We start from the raw sequence: 25,807 nt of genomic DNA on the forward strand, positions 1-25,807 counted from the left end.
TACAAATATACTTCCTATTGGATTACAATTACTATATTGTTTCCCATGGATTACAAGTGACTTTTGCTTATTTCCAGAGGATTCCAATTTTAAAGAACCTCAAGTAAAAGGACTCAAGTCATATTTGAGCGTATTATGATAATATTGATTGCACTAATAAATGCATAATATATTTGCACTGTTTTTCCCAATATGTTTACAGGTTATGCAACGTTACAGGCCAGCACCCAAAGAAAGGACTCAAACGTGTACCTGAGCTCATTGTGATCTCTATTGTAATATTTTTGCACTCAAGTTTACAGATTAAGCAAAGTTAAAGCACTCATGCCCATTGTGTGGACTCTTTTACAGATGCCGAAATGTGAATTTATGCACTTTTTGTGAAACTGCATTACAATTTTGCCTTTAGCCAGATCAGTAGCACCTTTCTTTGGTGTCACTTTGCTTTACAGCTCTGTTCTCTTTATATGGACTGCCTCTTTGGAGACTAATACTAATGGCCTACTCCTGGTGCGCAGGTAGGACAAGTGGTAAGTCCCAGGCAGGTCCAGAAACTACAAGGGTAACCCCGCTGCTTCGGGAATGGCTAGGGGAGTAATATACCCCTCCTTCTTGTTTGTTCCCAGGATTGGTAATGGGACTACTAAACCCCCATCCTGGTTTGTCTTCCAGAAGTTTCATGGGATTATAATTCCCTCCTCCTGTGACACTCCCAGAAGTGTTTAGAGAAGTTGATACCTCCTTCTTCTGTGCCTTTGCCTAAAGTATGGCGCCTCCACCTTAGAGCCATTTAGCTACCCATAGTCACCATAGTGATCATGCTATAAGCCTTAATTTTGACTTTGGTGCAGGGAAGGGAATATAGGATAAAGCCACCCTTCTGTTTGCGGGCATTTCATTACACAATGGTGGGACTACAGAGTAAAGACACCCCATGCTTCCTTTAGTGTTTACAGAGCTCAGAACACTTCAAAGTTAGTCAGTAGTGATTGTTTAGTGCAGACTGTTGGTTTATTGGGTATACCGAGAGGTAAACTGTTAATAAGACACCATACTCATGCGGGCAGTAACCTTAGGGTAGCCGTTATATGTTTCTCGTTGTATGTCTTTATATGTACTTCATGCAGCACTTTGTATTAAACCCTGCTACTATCTCCTAAGAGCTTCATACTGTCATCTGATTTAATTTATATTATGTCTTTCACAAATATGCATATAAAACTATGTTAAATTCAATTGTTCATGTAATTTGCCTGGTTACCAGTAGGTGGCAGCAACACATTGGCAGAGACAGTTTAGTATATCTAGGCTGGAATGGATTATTCCAGCTTAGCTTCCCCTCTGGGAGAGAAGTGGGCAGTTCCCACATCCTGCAGCAAGTCATATTTGAGCGTATTATGATAATATTGATTGCACTAATAAATGCATAATATATTTGCACTGTTTTTCCCAATATGTTTACAGATTATGCAACAGGCCAGCACCCAAAGAAAGGACTCAAACGTGTACCTGAGCTCATTGTGATCTCTATTGTAATATTTTTGCACTCAAGTTTACAGATTAAGCAACGTTAAAGCACTCATGCCCATTGTGTGGACTCTTACAGATGCCGAAATGTGAATTTATGCACTTTTTGTGAAACTGCATTAAAATTTTGCCTTTAGCCAGATCATGTAATTTGCCTGGTTACCAGTAGGTGGCAGCAACACATTGGCAGAGACAGTTTAGTATAGCTAGGCTGGAATGGATTATTCCAGCTTAGCTTCCCCTCTGGGAGAGAAGTGGGCAGTTCCCACATCCTGCAGCATGGGTGGAGAAGGAAGTTAGAGTCAGTATATCCCAACCCCTGCTAGGGGTAGGGCGTGTGTAGGAGATCCCCTGTATAGGGAAGACAGCAAGGGCCTAGTCTCAGGTGAGACTTGCCCATATTCCCAGTCTGAGAACCTTCAGCTCGGCTAGATAAAGAAGCAGAAAACTACAGACAAACTACAGAGTTCCAGGAAGAAAGCATCCCCTGAGAATCTATCTGAGAGATAAGTCGAGAGACCTAGGAGAAGCTATTCCCTCCTCAGCTAGTCTGTCCCCCACACAGCAGAGGTCACATTTAAAGTAGAAGTACTCATTCCTGCCAATCATTGCCAAAACCTGCTGGTACCAAGAGACCAAAGCTGTATACTGCTTGGATGCAAGTTATTTCAAGTAAAGCAATGTTTGAACTTCATCTAAAGGTCTGGATATCAATAACCCAAGTAGGAGACACCGTGACACAATTATCACCACCCTACAGAGACATTATAGGCCATTACACCACTCTGGCATTCCTAATCTGGGATGTGCGTTATAACACCTTGGAAGTACCCTGGGATAGTACACTGCGCACACTGCAATTGGCATCAGGACAAATACAGACTATTATCCACCTGCACTGCATTAAAGTGGCGTCAGCGTACCTGTTCCTGTTCACTGCAGAAGTCCGTGATGGTCCGCTGGAATGACCAAGCGGAAGAGGCTTTTTCTACGTTGAAGTCGGTCCTGTGCAGGTCAACGGTTTTGGTGACGCCCGACTTCAAGAGGGAGTTTGTGGTACAGACCAATGCCTCTGAAGTAGGCATCAGAGCTGTACTCTCTCAGGAAATCAATAGGGAGGAACATCCAGTTGTTTTCCTGAGCCGCAAACTCACCCCAGCCGAGACCAGGTACAGTATAGTGGAGACATAGTGCCTGGACATCAAGTGGGCACTCGAGTCTCTCCGCTATTATCCCTTGGGGAAAATGTTCCGTCTGGTGACCGACCACTTCCCTCTCAAGTGGATGAGCCAGGCCAAAAGAGAGGAATGCTCGGATCACCTGATGGTTCTTGTCATTACAGAACGTCAAGTTCTCAGCGGAACACAGGGCAGGCCACTTGCAGGGAAACGCGGATGCCCTTTCCCGGGTACACTGTCTGGCAAGTGTTCATCCCCTCAGGGTTGAACAAAGGGGGAGGTATGTAGGAAAGTGCGACGGACCGTTGTTGATGGAAGGTATGTGTCACCGAGGTTCCTGGCCTCGGTGGAGTAAGAGACAGTTTTCATGTGTCAGCAGCAGCAGTTGCTGTTTGACACCTTGCTATTTAGTATAGCTGTAATAGCTGATCCAGGATGGCTCTTACTGGGAGTAATCAAAGTGCTGGGTGGGTGACTACACCCCACGATCCAGGCCGGGTCTTGACTGGCCTATATAAAAAAACCCAGCCAGCAGTCTCAGCTGGTGGTAATTACCTCTCTCTCTGACAGAGGAGCTCTGGCAATTACTGGATTGGGATCTGAGCCGTGTGCTAGACTGGAGGCCTGAGTTTGGGAGGTCTGCTCTGTCCTGAGCAATGCCGATCAGGTGTGAACTAACACCTAGGATAACAGGTGACTCTTTTGCTGTATGAACTGTCTAGGTTGTGAACGAACACTGCAAATGGACTGTCATTGTTTTGTTGCCATTGAAGTTTTTGAGTTACAAACTGGTCTTTGCCTCTATACTGCATCCGTTTGTCCTGTCTACCAGAGTGAGTCCCCACACAGTCAATGTAGGCATCATGGAGGTCATCCAAGGCAACATAAAGGAAAGAAGTATAAAACATAACAGAAACACCAGAACGTGTGTGAACATTCTGTAACATGAACATTGATAGTTTTAATTTGCTAGTGGCACCATGCTCTGTGTCATGTTGCAGATAGCACAGCACCAAAAGCAATAGTACCTGGGTGGTCTTGGAAGTAGACCACTGCAAAAGGTTGTGTGGGGTCCAGTAGTGGTGGTAAATCATTCTAACCCGGTTCCTCACTCCTGTGCCTTCAAAACAGATATACCTGTGTGTCAAAAGAAGTAATAGAAAGAGAGGAGAAGATGATGAATGGGGGGTGTTGGGAAGAAAAGGAAGTGGGGGGGGGTTAAAAGGAACAATCATCCTAAAGCATATACCCCCATCTCCTCATCTAATATATATATGTCAGGTATTAATAGCCAGGTAAATACATAACACCGGAAACGTACGTGATGAAATCTCAAGACTTCAGTCCACAGATACCCTTGGCAACACCTCTTGTACCCATAGACGAGATGTTACATTGGATTCCTCCTGTGGTACATTTAGGAGACTATATAGAAATGCTGGTGCAGTCATCCAGAACCTAAATAGGTGCAATGCTAAATAAAGTGCCTCGTATATGCTTCTGTGTGATACTTATGACCCCTGATTCATGGAAGATCCTCTGGGCAGTCCACTGTAGTAATGGGTAGCAAAGCTGGTAGACTCAGGAATGTTCTAAGGCACTTGTAGAATGTGTAGGGATAGCATAGATGGATCAGACGAAAGACTGGTGTGTATAATTAAGCCTCATGAAGGCCGCCAGATTCTACTGTCTCCAAAACTATGATGAGCGTAAAAGGTAGTAGCGGTTCAATCCAGTCGCCTCTTGCTATTAGAGGCCTTGCGTTTGGAAATTACTTCCCATGTCTCCCCAGTGGGTAGTGGCGGTAATTTAGACAGAGTGATGTCTACTGGTAGCCAGGGCTCTATAGGCAGTGGCGGAATGTCTAATACACTCCAGACAGTGTCCTGATCTTGAGGTATGCGGACTACACAATGGCGGCCATTTTTAGTAAAAGTGAGCCCGAAGGGAAATAGCCATCTATATAACAACTTTTGGTTCCGCAGGTGGCCAGTAAGTGGTTTGAGGGCGTGACGCTAAGGGGGCCACATCCTGAAAGAGGAGAACTAGCGAGTCACCATACCTTAGGTCTTTCTTTTTGCGTTAAGCTTGTAAGATGGCCACAGTGTCTCTAAAGCTCAGCAATCCACATATAACATCTCTAGGAGGTTCCCCTTGACGCGGTGTGGGACGAAGAGAGTGGTGGATTCTGTCTATTAAAATGAATTCTGCTTTTGCCTAGGAGATCCGTAAATAGTTTCATGGCGGCAGGGTCCAGTTCCTCTGGTAGCACCAACTCGGACAACCCCTTCATCCTTACATTCTTTCGGTGGCTTCTTTTTTCCTGGTCCTTAATCATGATGCAACCTGGGCTTCCAATGATTGTGCTAACGCCGCGCTGTGTGTATGACGAGGCCCTGATTGCTCTCCAGTTTGTCCACCTGATGTCCCAAAGCTCTCGTGTCTGTCTTGTCTTAAATCCCTTATCTCTTGAATTAATGGGGCCATGGCTTGGGACAGGGTGGCATTGAAAAAGGCTTTGGTAAGTGCGCCATTATTCTCCGCTTGTGCCGCTTCTCCCTGGCTCTGCATGCCTTCTCCGTCTTCCTCCTCTTCTACTTTGGAATCCCGCCCATGTGCCTGAAGCGCCATCTTGCCTGAGCGCACCAGAGATTGATTTTTCTTTTGTTTGGGGGTTCCAGGAACTTCTCTGGGTCTTTCTTTCCCTATTTTGACCATTTTGTCAATTTCTCCGACGTAAATTGTTGAGAGGCACGGGTCTGTGAAGTAGGAGCTCTCACTCAGACCTCCATTAATTTTTTTTTTTTTTACTTTTTTAACATGTACTTCATACTGGAGCATGGTAATATGTGATTTGCATATATTAAAACTTATTTTTTCTCAGAAATGCGGCACATATGAACATGGGACTAACACAGATGTTTTCAGCTGCCAAGTGCACATGAACTGATGTACCTGATGATGTCTAGACAGCTGTGAATCTATGCTGTTCTGTAGAAATGTAGATCTAATTTATAGGAGGATATCTAGATAGCTGTGAACCATACTGCTGCCTAGACATTTGAGGACTGTATGCTGGACTATGTTTATACTTTTCCCAAATATGCCCTATGAATATTATGTACCGACGTACCAGTGACTGACTAAAATACAGTACATATCTATCACTGTCACGACACAACTGGTGGAACATTTGTGAAAATGTTCTCAAATCTATATTTGGCAACCTCCTGCCTTTTTGGACCCGGGTGGTATCAGGGTAATAGAGGGAAAGCAAAGAAGACAGTGGGATCAGTCTTGTCAGGTTGGCAGTTCTGCTCTCAGGTAGGGCAAGAGTAGGGACATTGTAGTTTTTTTTTTTTTTTACTGAGGTTCATTTTCATTTTTATTATCACTATTAAAGGTTACATTTTATGAGGTAATTTTGGTTTCTGCTGTGACGTTACTAATTCATTACCTCTGGTTGGCATCCTGACCTTACTGACAGTAGACTGGTCAGATATGTGATTTCAGATGCATAGGTATAAATCCGCTGAAATATGCCCTTTATGGACTAAGGCGCGTGCACGCAGTATGTATGGCCACACACAGTGAATACAACCTGTAATATGATGATATGAAATATGTATAGTGTATTATGGATCAGCTCTGAAAAATAGTAAATTCTGTACAAATTTGAGAATCTATTGACACTTAGTTATTACATAATGTAAAAGAAAGCAGCATTATTAATTTTTAACAGGATCAATATACATTGACTACATAGTCAATACTTTACATTGATAGCAGTTTAGGAACAATTTGAGATACTGCTAAAAAATACAGAAACGATGGTCCAATTATAAAAATGTTTACCCTCTTTAACTTTCAGTAGATACAAAATGGCTTCGCCGGTCAGAAAGCTGAAAAATCAGGATTATTGGCAACTGAAGAACGAATGCAAGAAGACAGGAAAATTGTTTGAAGATCCTGAGTTCCCAGCAGCAGATGAATCCTTATTTTACAGCAGGGCACCTCCACACAGAATAGAGTGGAAACGCCCAGGGGTAAGTGACTCCTATACGGTAACATATACATTAAAAATTAAAATGTGTTGGTAAGGGTGGGTTCACATCAGCATTTTGGTTTCCGTTCGAGCTTTCCATTATTTCATTCAAAATAACGGACAGAAGCTGATCCGTTATAAAAATGGAACACATGGCTTCCGTTATTACAACGAATCACTGTTTCACTAAAAACGGATCTGTTTCATAACGGAAACGCTGATGTGAACCTGCCCTAATCGGAAATATAACCTGACATACAGGTGAAACTCTGAAAAATTACAGGTGAAAAATTAGAATATCGTGCAAAGTTCATTTATTTCAGTAATGCAACTTAAAAGGTGAAACTAACATATGAGAGACTCATTACATGCAAAGCGAGATATTTCAAGCCTTTATTTGGTATAATGTGGAAGATTATGGCTTATAGCTTATGAAAACCCAAAGTCACAATCTCAGGTCCCCTTTGCTCAGGGGATATGGACTAATTAGCTGACTAGAGTGTGACACTTTAAGCCTAGAATATTGAACCTTTTCACAAAATTCAAATATTAAGGTGCATTAATGCAATTCCTTTTAATTTGAAATAAATGGACTTTTGAACGATATTCTAATTTTTCGAGTTTCACCTGTATATAAAGATAATAACACATCTGACCAAATTCCCTCCCAAAATGCCTGAAAAAATAGTGAGGGCTGGTGAGTATGACTGAAATAGTGAACACTGCTCTTTAGGCCTGCAGATGTAGGCCTAATAAAGGAAAGAAAAAATATGCATATATGCCCGTGGAGATCAGCACAATATAGACCTCATCTCCTTGGAGTGTTTGTCCAGGATTTTTATCTTTTATTCAAACCCCAACCAGCGGAATCTGTAAAGAGAATCATACCTGCTTACCTGGTGCCCGTCACTCGATTCCAGCTCCCTGGCTCCCAGTCTGTCTGCACGGCTCTTCCGGTCCTCATCTGTCAACACCCTGATGAGGTCATGTGCGCTGCTGCAGCCAGTGACTTGTCTCTGTGGTGATGTCACTGCTAGGTCACGCGCCACAACAGAGCATGTCCGTGCAGATGGAACCCAGAAGTGCAATGCAGACATGCTCGGAGCCAGAACCGAGCAGTAGGGATCAGGCAAGTGGGTTTCCCGTCACAGGTCCTGCCGTTTGGGGGTGACATTTAAAAAAAATATACCAGACAACCCATTTAAGGCTTCTTTCACACTGGCGTTAGGCTTGTCCGGCAGGCTGTTCTGTTCTGGTTCCGTACTAACTCTTGCACACGTGCTGCCGGAAGTCCGGCCCGGCTCCATTCACTATAATAATGGGCCGGAGATGCGGCCACAGCAAGGCAAACATGCCGAGAGGTGGCTGGACAAAACCAAAGTAAACTGAGTGCCACATGCTGCACCATAATGTTAGGATAACTAATTATCGCAAATGTAAAAAAAAAAATATATGGTACAGGAAAATGTAGAGTGTGGTACAGAAAAATGAAATGGCATCCACTAGGTGGCAGCACTGCCTGTACAAGCTTATAGTCTAGGTCAGTGATGGCGAACCTATGGCACGGGTGCCAGAGGCGGCACTCAGAGCCCTCTCTGTGGGCACCCGCGCCTTGGAAAAAGTCTATGGTGTACCAATATGCTTTAGACTTTTCCTGCCATTCATCAGCGCAGGGCGCACTATGAACAGCACAGGCAGCGCACTGAATCTAGGCAGGCTGTTATATCTAAGTGATAAAGTACATGGAAGATATACTGTATTAGTATTCAGGTTAAATTGCCGTGTTGGCACTTTGCGATAAATAAGTGGGTATTTGGTGGCAGTTTGGGCACTCGGTCTCTAAAAGGTTCACCATCACTGGTCTAGGTTTAAATGTGAATAGAGCCAGGGAAATGCATATTTGTTCACAAAGAGCCTTATATGACCCACATAGAACTATACTGTGAGGGCATGGTTTCACCCAGGGCTCACATACAGTTACAAATTGTCTAGAAAGTGCTCAGATAAATAGTACATCCAGTGTCCACAGAGCTCCTTTAATTTTCAGTTCCCCATAACAGTGGCCACTGTGGCGCTCCCAGCATTAACTAAAGCAGGGAATGTAAGAATGTTATATAACAGCACCCAGCAGCTGTTTGGGAGGCCCAGTCGGCCCATTGGGCATTGGCCCACCTAGAATCATCTGTTGTATGAACTTTATATAATTAAGTTCTTTCACTTATAATATTAATGCTCTGTTCGTAGGATAAGCCATAAATATTTGACCATGGTGGTCTGACTTCTAGCACCCTGATGATCAATTGAATGAAGGGGTTCCAGTGTTCTGGAGAGTGCCCCTCTCCATCCAAATAGCCGTGTCTTTTTGGATGTAGTTGTGTCTGGTGCTGCAGCTCAGTCCCCACTTAATGGAGTTGTGAAACCAGACAACCCTGAGAATATTCCTGCAATACGGAACTGGTAAGTACTTACCTGACTTATTCTGTGCCACCGCTCCAGTTCTCCCAGGTGAGCTCTATTTACCCAGCTGCAGTGGTGATGTCATGTCACAACATGTGACTGCTGCAGCCAATCACTGGGCTCGTCGGATGGATCACTGAGGCCAACAACTGGCTGCACTGGTCATGTGTTCTCGATGTGAGGTTACTGCTGCAGCCAGGTAAATAGAATCCAGTCAGGAGAACTGGAGTGGCGGCACTGGATCTGTCAGTTACCCGTAAGTACTTACAGTACCTGTTCCTTATTACAGACAGATCCCAAAAGTTGTCTGTTTTCCTCATGAATTGGGCTGAGCTGCTGTGATCTACAGTACCAGACACAGCCACAATCAAATGTATGACTCTTTGTCTGCCTGGTAAACTATGTAGCGGAGGTGGCACTCACTGGAGCCCTTTTATTCGGCTGAAAGGTGGGGGTGCTAGGAGTCACATCACCAATGATCAGATATTTATGGCATACTCCAGTACTAAGAATAAGCCATCACTACTACAGTCCCAGAAGACCCCTTAAAGGGAATCTGTCACGATTTTTGACCATTATCTATGATAATACATGAGTAGTACTGCAGATAAGTCTAGATCACTATTTTTTCTTTTCCTACTGCCCCTTGTTCCCCTGTCAGTGCTCAGAGCTGCATTGAAATACTGTACACTGTCAGGACTGCCTTGGAGGTACAAATGAGTCCTCAGCACAGCAGTCCTGAATGTGGATTTCAGTGCAGCTCTAATTGCTGCCAGCGACGGAACCAGGGGCAGTAGGAAAATAAAATTGTGATCTGGACTCCTTATCTACACATGTATTACTATAGATAATAGTCCACAATCAAGATGACAGATTCCCTTTAGTTATTATGTACTGGCATAATAATCAGCATGGACTGATGCAAGATTAAGATCTGAATTTAGAATTGTCTAAAAAGTTGTAATCTTAAAAGGGGTTCTCCGGGCTCCGGGTCATCAATATCAGATCGGCGGGGGTCCGACAACCGGCACCACCGCCGGTCAGCTGTTTGAAGAGAAGACGCACGCCGTGCCAGTGCTGCCTCCTCTTCACTGTTTACCTTCTCGCCGCCGCCTCTGCAGCGGTGAGCAGGTGTAATTACACCCAAGCCGTCTCATTCATTTCAATGGGACGGATAGCTCTTATACTAGTGTATGGAAACGATCCGTCCCATTGAAATGAATGGGATGGTTAGGTGTAATAACACCTGCTCACTGCTGCAGAGGCGACATCGAGAAGGTAAACAGTGAAAAGGAGGCAGCGCTGGCACGGGCGCGCCTCCCCCTTAAACATCTGATCGGCGGTGGTGCCGGGTGTCGGACCCCGCCGATCTGATATTGATGACCTATCCTGAGGATAGGTCATCAATATTAAAAGCCCGGAGAACCCCTTTAAGGGCATGAAGTAATAAAGCAGAATTTTAATCAGTGAGGAAAGTGAAGAAAGTAAGATACTGTACAATTTATTTTAAGAAACTTCAAGATATTTTGAAAGTCAAAATACTGTATATGGATCGACTATTTGACAGTTTTTAATGCAAAAAAGTATTTCTGGATGGGAAGTTTCCGCCATCTGGTGAAATAATCAATGATCATGAATAAAAGATGCAAATGTAATTCCCAGAATCCCCTAGACAGCTTGGCATTTAAAAAAATAATAATAATGTTGGCTTCCCATGGCCTTTTCCAAAGTTTTAAGACAATACATGTAAATATTAATAAACAGGCTACAATATCTGTGCTGCAACTAGTTTACTTCCTCTGCCAGCCAAACAGCTGCAGCAAGACATTGGACTTGAACCAGAAAACTCTTTCCTCAAGATAGGTGGATTGCCCAAAATATGGTTGCTCCCTTTTGTATATACGTATTCCAAAGGGAATACATTGTATTATTTTTGGAATTACCTGGAGTTCTACATTGATTACTGATAAAATATAGTCTGATTGTTACCTAAGTCAAAATTATAGACAAACACAATGTAACTAAACAAATAACACACAGTTGTACCGTTCATGTCTATTATTGAACACCTTGAGGCAAAAAATTACAGCACAGGGAGAAGAAAAAAATAAGTGACCCTTTAAATTTAATATCCTGTCAAGATTGGCACAAAATTCAGGAGAAACTTTGGACCATTCCTCCCTGCCAATGTGTTTTAGTTCAGTATTTCTGAGACATATTCTATGCACAGCCATCTTCAGGTCATACCACAGCATCTTGATAGCATTTTCAACCATTCTTTAGCTGAGGTTCTTGTGTGCTTTGGGTCATTGACTTGCTGCATTACTCACAGTCTTTTCAGCTTGAGGTCATGGATTGCTTTCATTCTCCTGTAAAATATTTTGATACACCTTAAAATTCATTGTTCCCTCAAAGTTGTCCAGGCCCTGAGGCAACAAAGCAGTCCAAATCTATGATGCTCCATCCACCATGCTTCACAGTTTGGATTAGGTATTTTGTTGGTGTACAGTACTCTTTTGTCTCCAAACATAGAATTGTTAATTTGTGTTAAAAGAAAATTCCCTTTAGGGCTCATCTATCTATTCAACATTTTCCAAAAGCATTGTAGAACATTTAGGTGGCCTTGGGCAAACTTGAGACAGACTGCAATAACCTTTTTACAGCCTTGGCTTTGATTGTGGTGTCCTTCCATGAACACCATCTTTGTTTGGTGTTTGATTTTTGGACACAGGAAAAGAGGTTTCTGCAGTTTGTAGAGTCTATTGTCACACTTGTGTTCTTTCCCAACATTTTAAGGATTGCGTGACGGGCTGTTAAAATGATCTCTCCTAGAGAGAGTAGCAGCATTCCTGAATGTTCTTCTTTTGTAGATAATTTGTCTAACCATGGATTGGTGTACATCCAGGTCTTTAGAAATGCTTTGTTGCCTTCAAAGATTAGCCCTCCCCTATCTACCTCATGTGATAACTGTTGTGTCATGCATGGTGGCATTGAGTTTATGCTTACCAAGCATGTGCCGGAGCTACTGCAGCACAAGCATTATGTGAGTGATAACATTGCGCACACTGGAGAAGTGCATTACATAGAAGTTATCTTGTGAACAATGTACATGCCATTACAGTTACCGATTAGCGAAAGCAGAAGCTGGATCATGTCACCAGTCTGAGCAGAAATGCTTAAAAGTGACTCACATTGGTGTAAAAAAAATTGCTTAAATTAAAAACAGATTCTAAGGGAGTGTACCTTTCCGACTTTGTGAAAGCATCACAACTATGTCCTAGATCTGAATCAGATCTATGACTTGCCTAAGCTATCATATACAGTTTACTTCCCTACTCATATTAATGGCTCTGCTTTATATCATGTCTCATTTACTACGCTTTTTCTAGGCTCCTTTGTGTAGAAAAACATAACTCTTCAGGTTTTGTGTTAAACTGTTTGTTCTGCCTGAATTTTTTTAAAGGTCCCATTCCGCCAGTGGTCTCTTGTACCTGGTACCTGGAAATGCGACCACTTAGCCAATAACTTACTAAGGAAGCAGCTTATTCTTTTCTGTTCATTGAAAAACATTCATGTTCAGCTAAGCTGAGTTTATGGTGGAGTCAGAAGGTTTAGTTGTTCAATAAACAGAAATGTAAAGGCACATATGTGTTTTCCAATAACTTTTCAGAATACGCTCTCCTCCTGTATGTACATTTTTCATTTTTGATTGTCCCTGAGACAGCAGTTGAGACTAACTGCTTTGATGTCTCCCATATACTGCACACATAAACTAGAGGAGGTTCTGCCCCATCACTATCTCTTCGTAGCAGCCCATAAGGCATTATAGAGAAGCACTGAGCAGTTTAGATGTGAATCCAGAAACATGTATGATTAGCTGCATCAGCATGTCCTAGTCTCTTTGCTTCTCTCTCGCTCAACTCTTCTTCCCCTCTTCTATGGCTAGCATGTAACTGGACCCCTCAGTGACCTAAAAGCTCATCTCATCTCTTAAATTGGATTTAGCAATGAACTCAAAGTGAATAGTTTAGGAGGGGGTAGGAGGAGGAAGCAAGCAGCATAAGAAGAGAATTAAGCATTTTTCCCAGATAAGACATATAACATAATTTCTTGCAGTCACCTATACTATTGATTTATGCAAAGTTGAAAGTTGTTGAAAGTGCAACGACCATGTAGGCTTATGGCCAGATTTAGGTTTATTTGTGCTGGATACCAGATTCTTTGGATCAAAACCTTTCTATATTACAGGTATATAGTTTACTAATGAATTATGTGGCGCTCATGCGCTGAGCTCACTTACTGTACATGTCCTGTGCTGGCTGTGAACTACAGCTGAGACCTGTCGGCTGTGACCAGGAACGGAAATGACCCCAATCCTTGTAATCTAACTGCTCAGCTGCTGCTATCAATAGCAACTGAAGAATCTGTGGGGTTAGACAGAGGAAAGAGCACCCCTTTTCTCTGATCAAAGCCCCTTCAGCAAAATTGCAAGGTTCTGATTAGTTTCTTTGATAGCCTGGGGCCTTGTGAAGGCTCACAGCCTGTCATAGAGAGCTGAGCTGCCTCAAAAGCTGTACCCGAGGCACAGCCTGATAGGCAGCCTGTCAGAATCCCATAGCCTGTAATAGTATTATATTGCAGTCTATAGAACCTATGGAGACTAAAAGGTACAGTACAAAAGGGGAAAAAAAATCTTAAAAATGTAAAAAAACTAAAACAAAAGTATTAAAAATTAAAATCACCCCCTTTCCCAATTTAACTTATGAATAAACAATAAAAAATCCACATAATAAGTATTGCCACATCCAAAATATGAAAATATAAAAATAATTGTTTTACGTGGTGAATACCTAATGAAAAAAATATACAGTACAAACCAAAAATTTGGACACACCTTCTCATTCAAAGAGTTTTCTTTATTTTCATGACTATGAAAATTGTAGATTCATACTGAAGACATCAAAACTATGAATTAACACATGTGGAATTATATACATAACAAAAAAGTGTGAAACAACTGAAAATGTCATATTCTAGGTTCTTCAAAGTAGCCACCTTTTGCTTTGATTACTGCTTTGGACACTCTTGGCATTCTCTTGATGAGCTTCAAGAGGTAGTCACCTGAAATGGTCTTCACTTCACAGATGTGCCCTGTCAGGTTTAATAAGTGGGATTTCTTGCCTTATAAATGGGGTTGGGACCATCAGTTGCGTTGTGGAGAAGTCAGGTGGATACACAGCTGATAGTCCTACTGAATAGACTGTTAGAATTTGTATTATGGCAACAAAAAAGCAGCTAAGTAAAGAAAAACGAGTGGCCATCATTACTTTAAGAAATGAAGGTCAGTCAGTCCGAAAAATTGGGAAAACTTTGAAAGTTTCCCCAAGTGCAGTCACAAAAACCATCAAGCGCTACAAAGTAACTGGCTCACATGCGGACCGCCCCAGGAATGGAAGACCAAGAGTCACCTCTGCTGCGGAGGATAAGTTCATCCGAGTCAACAGCCTCAGAAATCGCAGGTTAACAGCAGCTCAGATTAGAGACCAGGTCAATGCCACCCAGAGTTCTAGCAGCAGACACATCTCTAGAACAACTGTTAAGAGGAGACTGTGTGAATCAGGCCTTCATGGTAGAATATCTGCTAGGAAACAGCTGCTAAGGACAGGCAACAAGCAGAAGAGACTTGTTTGGGCTAAAGAACACAAGGAATGGACATTAGACCAGTGGAAATCTGTGCTTTGGTCTGATGAGTCCAAATTTGAGATCTTTGGTTCCAACCACCGTGTCTTTGTGCGACGCAGAAAAGGTGAACTGATGGACTCTACATGCCTGGTTCCCACCGTGAAGCATGGAGGAGGAGGTGTGATGGTATGGGGGTGCTTTGCTGGTGACACTGTTGGGGATTTATTCAAAATTAAAGGCATACTGAACCAACATGGCTACCATAGCATCTTGCAGCGGAATGCTATTCCATCCGGTTTGCGTTTAGTTGGACCATCATTTATTTTTCAACAGGACAATGACCCCAAACACACCTCCAGGCTGTGTAAGGGCTATTTGACCATGAAGGAGAGTGATGGGGTGCTGCGCCAGATGACCTGACCTCCACAGTCACCGGACCTGAACCCAATCGAGATGGTTTGGGGTGAGCTGGACCGCAGAGTGAAGGCAAAAGGGCCAACAAGAGCTAAGCATCTCTGTGAAGTCCTTCAAGACTGTTGGAAGACCATTTCAGGTGACTACCTCTTGAAGCTCATCAAGAGAATACCAAGAGTGTACAAAGCAGTAATCAAAGCAAAAGGTGGCTACTTTGAAGAACCTAGAATATTACATATTTTTAGTTGTTTCACCCTTTTTTGTTATGTATATAATTCCACATGTGTTAATTCATAGTTTTGATGCCTTCAGTGTGAATCTACAATTTTCATAGTCATGAAAATAAAGAAATCTCTTTGAATGAGAAGGTGTGTCCAAACTTTTGGTCTGTACTGTATATATTGCCAATTTATACAGTGTTGCCTGCCCCCCAAAAAATTATTAAACAGGGATCAAAAAGTTGTATGTACGACAAAATGATACCAATACAAACTACAGCTTTCCACACAAAAACTCCTCACATAGCTCTGTAGACAGAAACATTTCTGTTATGGCCTTCAGAATATGGTAATGCAAAGAAAAACATTTTAAGGGTTTAACTTGGGCAGACCTGTGAAGGGAAGCACATTTGCCTCATTCCTGGCTCTGGCTTCATGCTCCTTCTCTCTCCGTCCTCAGCTGCTCCACTGCTCTCTAAGAATGTAAAGTTCTGTTTTGATGCCGCTGCAGCCAATCGCTGGCCACCCCAGTGCTCCCCTTGTGTCATGAGAAATGGTTAGGTGATGCAAGGAGAGTAGGTCACCTCTGCAGCCAGCGATAGGGTGCAACAATGTCAAAACAGAAGGCAGCAAAGCAGCTGAAGCCAGGGAGAGAAGGAGAGGGGAGCCAGCGCTGAGAAGCAGGTAGGGGGTTGACAAAAAACCCTCAAAGGTGCACAACCCCTTTAACACAAAACTGACACATTCTTGTCCTTTCTGCCTAACAAATGAGTTGGAGAGAATCTATGTTTGCGAGATTATCCTCAAGGGCACATTTGAATACTTAGCTTATAAATACATAAAACATTTCTCTTCCAAACGTGAATCACAAATGTGAAAAAAAAAACTTTTTGTAACATTTAGAATTAAAACCTAAAATAAAATGAGCCCTATTATTCCCACACCACACATGTTCCCACAAACTTGTGTCGATAATAACAGATTACGTGTTGCATCTTAGATGTTCCAGTAAGATGTGGTCACCAGGAGAACTGACATAACAGAAAGAGTTCACAGATAATGAAAGACAATATGTGCCAGTTAGTTTGCAGAAATATGATTTAGTGAAGACTTTAGGTCTGGCAGCCTCCTCTACGCTGAGACATTTGAGCTCTCACTAACATGCTGGGAGCTGAAATGTCTCCTGGCGCAGCCAACAGAACAATCTTCATTACTTCCCATTGTCTCTTCCTGCGCTGAATACTGATAACTGATTTATTTCTCAGATTACTGGATAGCTGGCATAGGTTTCTGGATAGCTGGAATAGGTTGAAATGCAGCCAATAATCTGGGACCTTCAAGCTCACAAAATCTGTAAATACAACCAATAATATGATATATTCATATTCTGATAATATAATATTCTGAAGTCTACCCACTCTGATAATCTGTAAATACAATTAATAATCTGATGCATTCCTATTCTGATAATCCATAAATCCAGTAATATGATTCTTTCACAATCTTCAACGTGAAGATATCAGAATATGAGATAATCAGACAATCTTCACACTCTGATTATCTGCAAATACAACTAATAAATTGATACCTTTCAACTCTCCTAACCTGTAAATGCAACCAATAATCTGAAGCCTTCCCACCCTGATAATATGTAAATGAAACCAATAGTTGAATGCCTTTCGATTCTAATAATCTATAAATACAATTTGTAATCTAATGCATTTCCACTCTGATAATCTGTAAATACAACCAAAAATCTGATGGTTTTTCTACACTGATGTCATGTAAATATAACCAGCAACTTGTAAACCAATAATCTGATACATTTTTTATTTAATAATCTGCAAACAAAATTGATAACTTGATGCCTTTCCTCTCTGATAATGAGTAAAAGCAACCAATAATCTGTTGCCTTCCCACCCCGATAATCAGTAAATGCAATCAATAATCTCATGCATTTCAACTCTAATAATCTGCAAATGCAATTGATAACCTGAGCCTTTCCATTCTGATAATCTGTAAATACAACCAATAATCTGATGTATTCACATCCTGGCAATCTGCATATACAAGCAATAATAGTAAGATGTCTTCCCATTCTCCCATTATGATAATTAGAGATAAGCGAATTTCTCAAAAATTCGATTCGACCGTTTCGCCTAATTTTCCGAAAAAATTTGGTTCGATCCGAAGTTATTTGTGGCAAATCACATTACAAAAGGGCTATTTCCTGGCTGCAGAGAGCCTTTATAGTGGTGTAGAACACTGTGCCTTGCAGAAACACGCATAGGGAGTCTGCTATGGTTGTGAAACAATACTGTGAGTCCGTATGACACACAGATGACAGGCGTCGCTCTTAGAATCACTGCACACTTCACTTATTTGGGCAGTCATGGGGCCAACACTGACAAAATAACTCAAGTCTGAACTCAGCCTTACAGGTCGATGTTAGCGCCAGGTATAAAGAACCGTGCAGAGGCCCAAGATCCTACTATAGCGTGAAAGAGCGCACTCCTTTTACACCAATTTACCAATTCCACATAGATGTCTATAGAACCTGTTCTATTAAATGCTTATACAAGTAGAGCTCCCCGACAGAGTGGAGAGGGTGTCACCAGTAAGTTTGTGTTGACATCACTGATCATTTTGCTCTTCCTCTGATCCGTCAGAACAATAACCTCCAATAAGCTGATCCTGTCTTTTGAGCATCCGCCTTCACTCTGTCAGCATTTGGTTAGTAATCCATCAGTATTGCTAAAGCAAAAAAAAAAAAAACAGTGGATCCGAAACAGAGATGACACATGAATGGAATATTTGCATGTCTTCTGTGTTTTGTACCCACTCCTGCTTTTGGCTACCAAATCATAAGCCAATTCTGATGCAAAATAGGGACCATGTCATGCAGGCCTTACAGCTGTTACATAGATAGGATCCGTTGTGCGTCTCATTTTTCCTTCCTTCAGGCTGAGTCATGAAGTGGGGAGGGTGGGAACAGCATGAGAAATCCACAGAGTGGCCCTATGACATAGTGGTGAGGTGGAAGCAGCATGAGGAGACCACAATGTGGCCCAATGACAGAGTCTGGAGGTGGCAGCAGCATCAGGAGGAGGCCCACAGAGTGGCACAATGACAGAGTGTGGAGGTGGCATCAGCAGCAGCAGCATCAGGGGGAGGCCACAGAGTTGCACAATGACGGTGTGGAGATGGCAGTAGCAGCATCAAAAAGGCCACAGAGTGGCACAATGACAGGGTGGGGAGGTGGTGGCAGCAGCAGCATCTGGAGGAGGCCACAGGTTGGCACAATGACAGTGTGGAGGTGGCAGTAGCAGCATCAGGAGACCTGAGTGGTGAGGTGGCAGCAGCATCAGGAGACCACAGAGTGACCCGTTGACACAGTGGGGAGGTGGGTGGCAGTACCAGCTGAAGATGGTGGGTGAAAGAAGGAGTACTTGGCATCAGATGTGTGGCATCAGGCGGGTGGCAGTATCAGAATAGTAGCTCAGGCAGGTAGCCAGAAGAAACCGGTCTCTTTTGTCAAAGTGTTGGTGTGGCACCATGGATGATCTAGTCTGATGCATCAGGCATTGGTGGGTGGAAATCCTGGCTGATCCACGCCTGATTCATCTTGACAAAGGTCAGTCTCTCCACATTTTGGGTGGAAAGGAGAGTTCTTCTTGGGATAACTATGGTTCCGCTGCACTAAACCCCCGCTATGATGCCACACTACTGGCCGGGCAGGACAGCATTTCCAGGGCAAACTGCCAGTTTCGGCCACAAATACAGTTCGGCTGCCCATTAGTCCAGCAGATCTTCAATGTGGGGTTGCAGATTGCTGTCCAAGTATGCCACCACCTGCTGGTTCAGGTCCTGCTCCAGGTCTAGCTGCTGCTGATGCTGGTAAGTAGTTTCTTCACTAGGAGGGCGAAGAAAGCTACTCATCAGCAAATCTAGACTCAAGTTGCTGCTGATGAGCTGGAACTGCTCCTACCCCCCATCCTGCCACAGCAGCCATAGCAGAGAAACATGAGCCCAGAGGGCCCCCCTGGTCAAACCTGGGAGAAGATGGATGATGACGCAGATAGGCAGCGGCCAACAGACTACATAGGATGTCTCTATAGTAGTTCAGTTTGTCCTCCCTCTCAGCGGGTTTAAAAAAAGGCCCCCATTTTGGACCGGTAGTGAGGGTCCAACAAGGTGGAGAGCCAGAAGCCATCCCTCTGCCGAATGCTGACAATTCGGCCATCACTACACAAGCAAGTGAGCATGCATCAGGCCATTTGTGAAAGTGACTCAGAGGGACTCCCTGCCTCGATCTCCACTGCATACTGCCACAGTGTGTCTGGGCCCTCGTCTTCCTCATCGCCCTGTAGCTCCTCTGGCTGCTCCTGCTCCTCCTCTCCGGTCACCTGTGTATAAAAATGACCCATTTCACTACAAATTTCTTGTGCTCCAATGTCCTCCTCCTCCTTCTCCTCCTCCTCCAGTTCAGCCCCCACAAAGCTCATGTGGCCGTGAGATCTAGGCACCAGGTCTCCAGTCCCCTGACCATCCAGATTTACTAGCATCTGTTCCAGGACATGAAGCAGTGGAATGATGTTGTTCATCCCGTAGTCCTGGTGACTGACAATTAACGTGGCCTTCTCAAAGGGCCTGAGCAAACGGCAGGTGTCACACATGAGCTGCCACTGGCTGACATCGAAGTTACACAGGGAACTACTCCAAGAAACCGTTTATGGCCTTTCTCTGTTCGTATAGTCGGTCCAACATATGGAGGGTGGAATTCCAATGGGTGGAAATGTCGCATATTAGCCTATGAGGGAAGCCGTTCTGCCACTGCAGCTCAAGGAGGGTGTGCTTTGCGGTGTATGAGTGGCTCAATTGCATGCAAAGTTCTCTGGCCAGCTGGGGGTGTGTCTCTGCACAGTCTGACAATGGCAGCCCTGATTGGATAGAGTAGGTCTGTGCAGGGACACACCCCCAACTGGTTACCGCCCCTCTATACCCTTACTGCAGACTGCTAGCAATTCATTCACAATTCATTCAGAAGAAAAGTGCCGGCATATGGGTGGAAGACTTCAGAAACCGCTTGACAACCAGATTGAACACGTGCTCCATGCAGGGCGCATGGCTCAGCCCTCCTTGATGCAGCACTGACACCATGTTCTTCCTGTTGTCGGTCACCATGGTTCTGGTTTTGAGTTGTCGCAGAGAAAGCCAGGATTAAATTTATTGAAGAAGGACATGGAGCAGTTCCTCCCCTGTGTGACTCCGTTCATCCAGGCAAACAAGGTGCAGAACAGTGTGACACCACCGTGCCCTGCACATGTGGTATGTTTGAGGGGCACTGTGAATTATCCCTGCAGTGGAGGCTGAGGACACGGTGGAGGATGAGGAGGCAGAGGCGGACATTGTCGCAGGACCAACGGTGTGAGAACGTGGATACAGAAGCTGCGTCTCTTGGCCAAGTTGCTTGTGTGGCTGTGCAGGAACCACATTCACCCAGTGGGCCATAAAAGACATGTATTGTCCCTGACAGTAGTTACAGCTCCACACGTTGGCGCTGTTGTGCACTTTGGTAGACACCGACAGACTCCAGGACTGGCCCACCTTCCGTTCTACATGTGTGTGCAGGGCTTGTACTGCCTTTTTGGCAAAGAAATGATGGCTTGGGAATCTCCACCTCGGCTCGGCACAAACCATCAGGTCTCTAAAAAGTGCAGAGTCCACCACTTGGAAAGGGAGGGACTGCAGCACCAGCAACTTGTCCAGGAGCACATTCAGCTTCTGCGCTGTGGGAGGAGTGCGCGCATACTGTTGTCTCTTGGCATTCGATTCGTTGATCGATTGCTGACAGAATGACTGACGAGGAGTAGGAGGAGGATGAGGAGCATCAGGACCAGCAGACGATAGGAAGGACAGACAGCTCCCTTCGGCTAAGGTAGTGGAACCTTGACTGCCTGAAATTGGGTGCATGCCACTGGGTGATGCAGCAGTTGCTGCGGCAGGCTGGACCACCACATAGGAGCCACGGTTCTCCCAGGCCACTTTATGGTGGCGCTGCATATGTTGACGCAGGGCCATGGTGCCAACATTGGCATCCTGGCCACACTTCATCTTCTGCCCACAGATTCTACAAATGGCCATGTTCACCTCCTCCGGTGGCTTAACAAAAAACTGCACCGCCGAGTAGATGATTTCACCCCTAAGACTCTGCACTGACTGACTGCTACCACCGCTGCTTCTGTAAACCCCTGCACCACTACTTTCCGGGCAGGTAGGCTTCTGCAAAGCGGGTGGTCTACCCCAGGCACGTTTGGCCCCCGACCTTCCACTGCTGCCACCCTGCTGACTCCCGGCCATGCTAGTGACTTGCTTGCTCCACCTCTTCATCACGGACAAGCTGTCATCCTCTTCTCCCGATGGTGAAGCCCCCAATTCACCAGGCTCCCAAGTGCGATCAGCTACATCATCATCATCATCGTGTACTGTCTGCACGTCACTGATGTCTTCCTTAACAGTCTCTGGGTAAGGAGCCTGACCGCTTGCAACACCAGCTCCGACGCCACTCTCCTCATCAATACTTGCCCGCCTATCGGAGGAAGTGGCAGATGTCTCCTCCACATCTTGGCTGGCCAGTAGCTGCTGACTGTCCTCTAGTAGCTCGTCTTCGCTGTATAGTGGAGCTGAGCTCACAGGATATAATACTTGTCTGGCTGAGGGAACAGAAAAGTACAGAGGCAGGTTGAGGACAGATGAGGGCACAAGGCCTGCTCCCGAGCCACGCCAACTAAGGGTTGTGTCTGACAAACCCACTGTCACGGCTGAGGATGGGGAAAACCTTCAGCCGTGCGATGCCAGAAGATGTTAGGCTGCTCGGCCAGGATGACAGGATTAGGGAGCAGGTCACCTCCTAAAGCATCCCTAATCTGACCCTAACTCCTAGCTGCATGGGCCGACCTTGAAGGTAGGAGGGCCCATGCTCAGGAACCTCGGATCCCTAACTCACCCTCCGACCGGTCCCTGAACTAGGAGTCAAGGTAAGACGGCCTGTTCCTTATGGACACGGAGGAACAGGGGTCTCACTGGCCAAGCTACAAGGAATGGGGAAACACATACAACATACAGATATGACAGTTCCACACGTACCTGTCACAGCCACGCTGACTGGAACCCATGCATGCACTACTAATGTCCACAGAACAACTAGAGGACACAGCACACATAATACACAGGTAACCAGGACATCCGTAGTTGCAAATAAACAGAGACAAAGGAAAACATCAACTAAACATCAAGACATAAACTTCACAGATAAACCTATGACCACAAGGGTGGCCCCCATTGGCAGATTATATACACAGGAGGCTGCTCCAGCTAAGCATGGCTGAAGCAACCCACTGACACATGCCAAACACTGAGGCTTTATAGGCCTAAGAGGCCACACCCACACAGACACACCCAGTGTCTCACACCCACAGAAAGGGAGTTAACCCTTCCAACACCAGGGAAGGGAAAACACCACTAAAAGGGGAAGTGTCCAAACCAAGATCACACTGTGGCTGTTGCCGCAGGCAACGACATGGGAGGCAACCATGTCCTGGGAGTCAGCCCGAAGGCCGGGACACTGCCACCACATGTACACATACAACCAAACGTTGCCACAGGCAGCCACAGTGAAGGGAAGAGTCCTAGTGCACACACAACAAACACAACACCCAACATGAAGGTTGTTAGGTGCAACCGCATGCCATGCAGCAAGCTGCCCAGCACCGCTCAGGCTGCTCTGCTGAAACCAACACATACAACTAGTTGCCCGTGGCAACCACAAGTGAGGCCACAAACCAGCGGCCCTCACCTGTGATTGAACACCAAAACCAAACCGCAGGCAACCGCATGCGGTTGAGGAGTCACGACCATAACCGTGGCCGTGACACCCACTGACTCTTGGCTGGGGGTGTCTGATGTCATTTGGAAGATACCACAGGCAAACAGACAAGAACCCAAGAAAAGGTAAATACCGATCTGAATCTTGTAAAGCCAAAGTGTACCTTCTTCTGGCACCTACTACTTAGGAAGGTAAACAGGAGTGCATCGCGCAGTACTTAAATATAGAATATACTGGGACCAAGTGGATGACCGTGTCAACCATTTAAGAACTGCTGGGTTGCTGGTCAAGACACAACCACTAGATGACACCGGGAGCTCAGGCCTCTCGCTGCGAGTCCTGCTGCCATGCCCCCTTACTCTGCTGAGACCTGTGCCTACGCCAGAAGCATTTAGGCTTCTTCCACTCACCTGTACAGGGCCTGGCACTTCTCTGTCTGACATACTGTTAGATCAAATAAATAAAAAGTAAATTAAAACACCCCAAAAAAGTCTGTAATTTTCTCACTTCACCACACAACGGCTAATAAGCCCTTTTTTCCCCCACTAATACACACCAAAGAATGTTTTAGAACATAACTGCACCGCTGAATAGTAAATAGGCCCTTACTTTTTCCACTTATACACGCCACAAAAGGCTTTAGAACATATAACTGCAATGCTGAATTGCAAATATATATTTTGTGCCACTAATACACTCCAAAAAGGGCTGTAATTTTCTCACTTCACCACACAACGGCACATACTTTTTTTATGCCACTTATACACACCAAAAAGGGCTTTAGAACATATAACTGCACTACTGAATGGCAAATAATATATATTTTTTTGCCACTAATACACGCCAAAAAGGGCTTTAGAACATATATCTGCACCGCTGATTGCTGAACGGCAAATAGACCCTTTCTTTTTTTCCACTCATAAACGCCACAAAAGGCTTTAGATCATATAACTGCACCGCTGAATGACAAATATATATTTTTTGCCACTAATAGACACCAAAAAGGGCTGTAATTTTCTCACTTCACCACACAACGGTAAATACTTTTTTTTGTGCCACTAATACACGCCAAAATGGACTTTAGAACATATAACTGCACCACTGAACGGCAAATAGGCCCTTACTTTTCTCCACTAATACATGCCACAAAAGGTGTTATAACATAACTGCACCGCTGAACGGCAAATAGTATATATTTTTGTGCCACTAATACACGCCAAAAAGGGCTGTAACTTCACCACACAATGGCTAATAAGCCTTTTTTACCATTAATACAAGCCAAAAAATGCTTTAGAACATCGCACAAGGGCAAATAAGACGTATAAATATTATCCTTTAATAAACCCTGTTAATAGCTGTATCAAACAGCACTTGCACCCCAATAACAAAAATGGTTTTCTGGAATTACAGAGCTGTAAAATTGCAATTTGGACCTGCAGTCAGTGCAGCAAGGTGTAATAGGATTGTTCCTATTACGCAGGCTGTAACCTCTGTAACGCCCCACTAGGGGGCATTACCACTCTTTTTGACCCATCACTGATTCATATGGTTAATGTAATGTCACCATACATAATTATTGCAAGTCTTTTATAAATGTGCATTTCTTCCCTATGTAACTGTTATGTTATCATACAATATGTCTGGTTCAAATGCAGATGACGGCACCTCTGGCAGTGTTGTGTTAGCTGGAATGGAACCCTTCTTCCATCCCAGCCCTCTCTCTAGATAGGAAGAAGTTCAATGTTAGTGAAGGTCAGAGTAGTTTACCCCCTGTAAGGGGAAGAAGCAAGCCTTCGTCCCTTTGGACGAACCTTGCCAGAGCCAGCCAAAGTACCTTCAACTCTGCTGGAACCAGAGAAAAGAAGTAAAGAGCTTCAGAAGCCAGGAAGAAAGGTTCCCTGGATAAAGATAAAGAGAGAGCAAAATAAAGATAATAAAAAAAAAGGTATAGATCAAGATACAGACAGAGTCAGACTACAGAAAGAGGTTCTATTTAATCTGATAGCACAGCAGAGCCAAATAAAGTGATGTGGCAGAGCCGAATGCATTTGCCTGCCAAAATCTATGCCAAAGCCAGTAACCAAGATAAAGTTGGAAGATTGTTCTCTGATGCAAGTTTATTCAAGTAAAGGTGTTTTCAACGTTAATACAAGTCTGGACTCAATTCATTTCTTCATCCCCTTCAACAACTATCCCTTGCTCTGCAGCTGGCGACGGACCACCATATCTAGGTAGGAGCACCTTGACACGTGCACAGCCACACCTCAAGGGACATTATAGGCAACCCTTACACCACTCTGGCATTCCGACACCTGGGTACCACAAGTGCCATTTACTTAGGGGGACCCAGTCCCTTGTTGCTGAAATGCAACGAGATATGCAGCATACAGAATTTTATCCT

At 44.2% G+C, this 25,807-nt stretch overlaps 1 protein-coding gene across 3 annotated transcripts in view; it reads left to right on the forward strand.

Annotated features, from left to right (window-relative positions):
- Positions 1–25,807, forward strand: part of CAPN6 (calpain 6) — a 154,347-nt gene that overhangs the window by 50,102 nt on the left and 78,438 nt on the right. For 2 of the 3 annotated variants that reach the window (XM_044268242.1, XM_044268241.1), the window contains one exon: positions 6,577–6,751. In XM_044268242.1, coding sequence (XP_044124177.1) covers positions 6,587–6,751 — 165 coding nt within the window. In that variant the 5' untranslated portion in view covers positions 6,577–6,586. The remainder of the gene's footprint in view (positions 1–6,576; positions 6,752–25,807) is intronic. The other variant, XM_044268243.1, reaches the window with a different exon arrangement.

The sequence above is a fragment of the Bufo gargarizans genome, chromosome 9, assembly GCF_014858855.1.
Source record: "Bufo gargarizans isolate SCDJY-AF-19 chromosome 9, ASM1485885v1, whole genome shotgun sequence".
NCBI classification, from domain to species: Eukaryota; Metazoa; Chordata; class Amphibia; order Anura; family Bufonidae; genus Bufo; species Bufo gargarizans.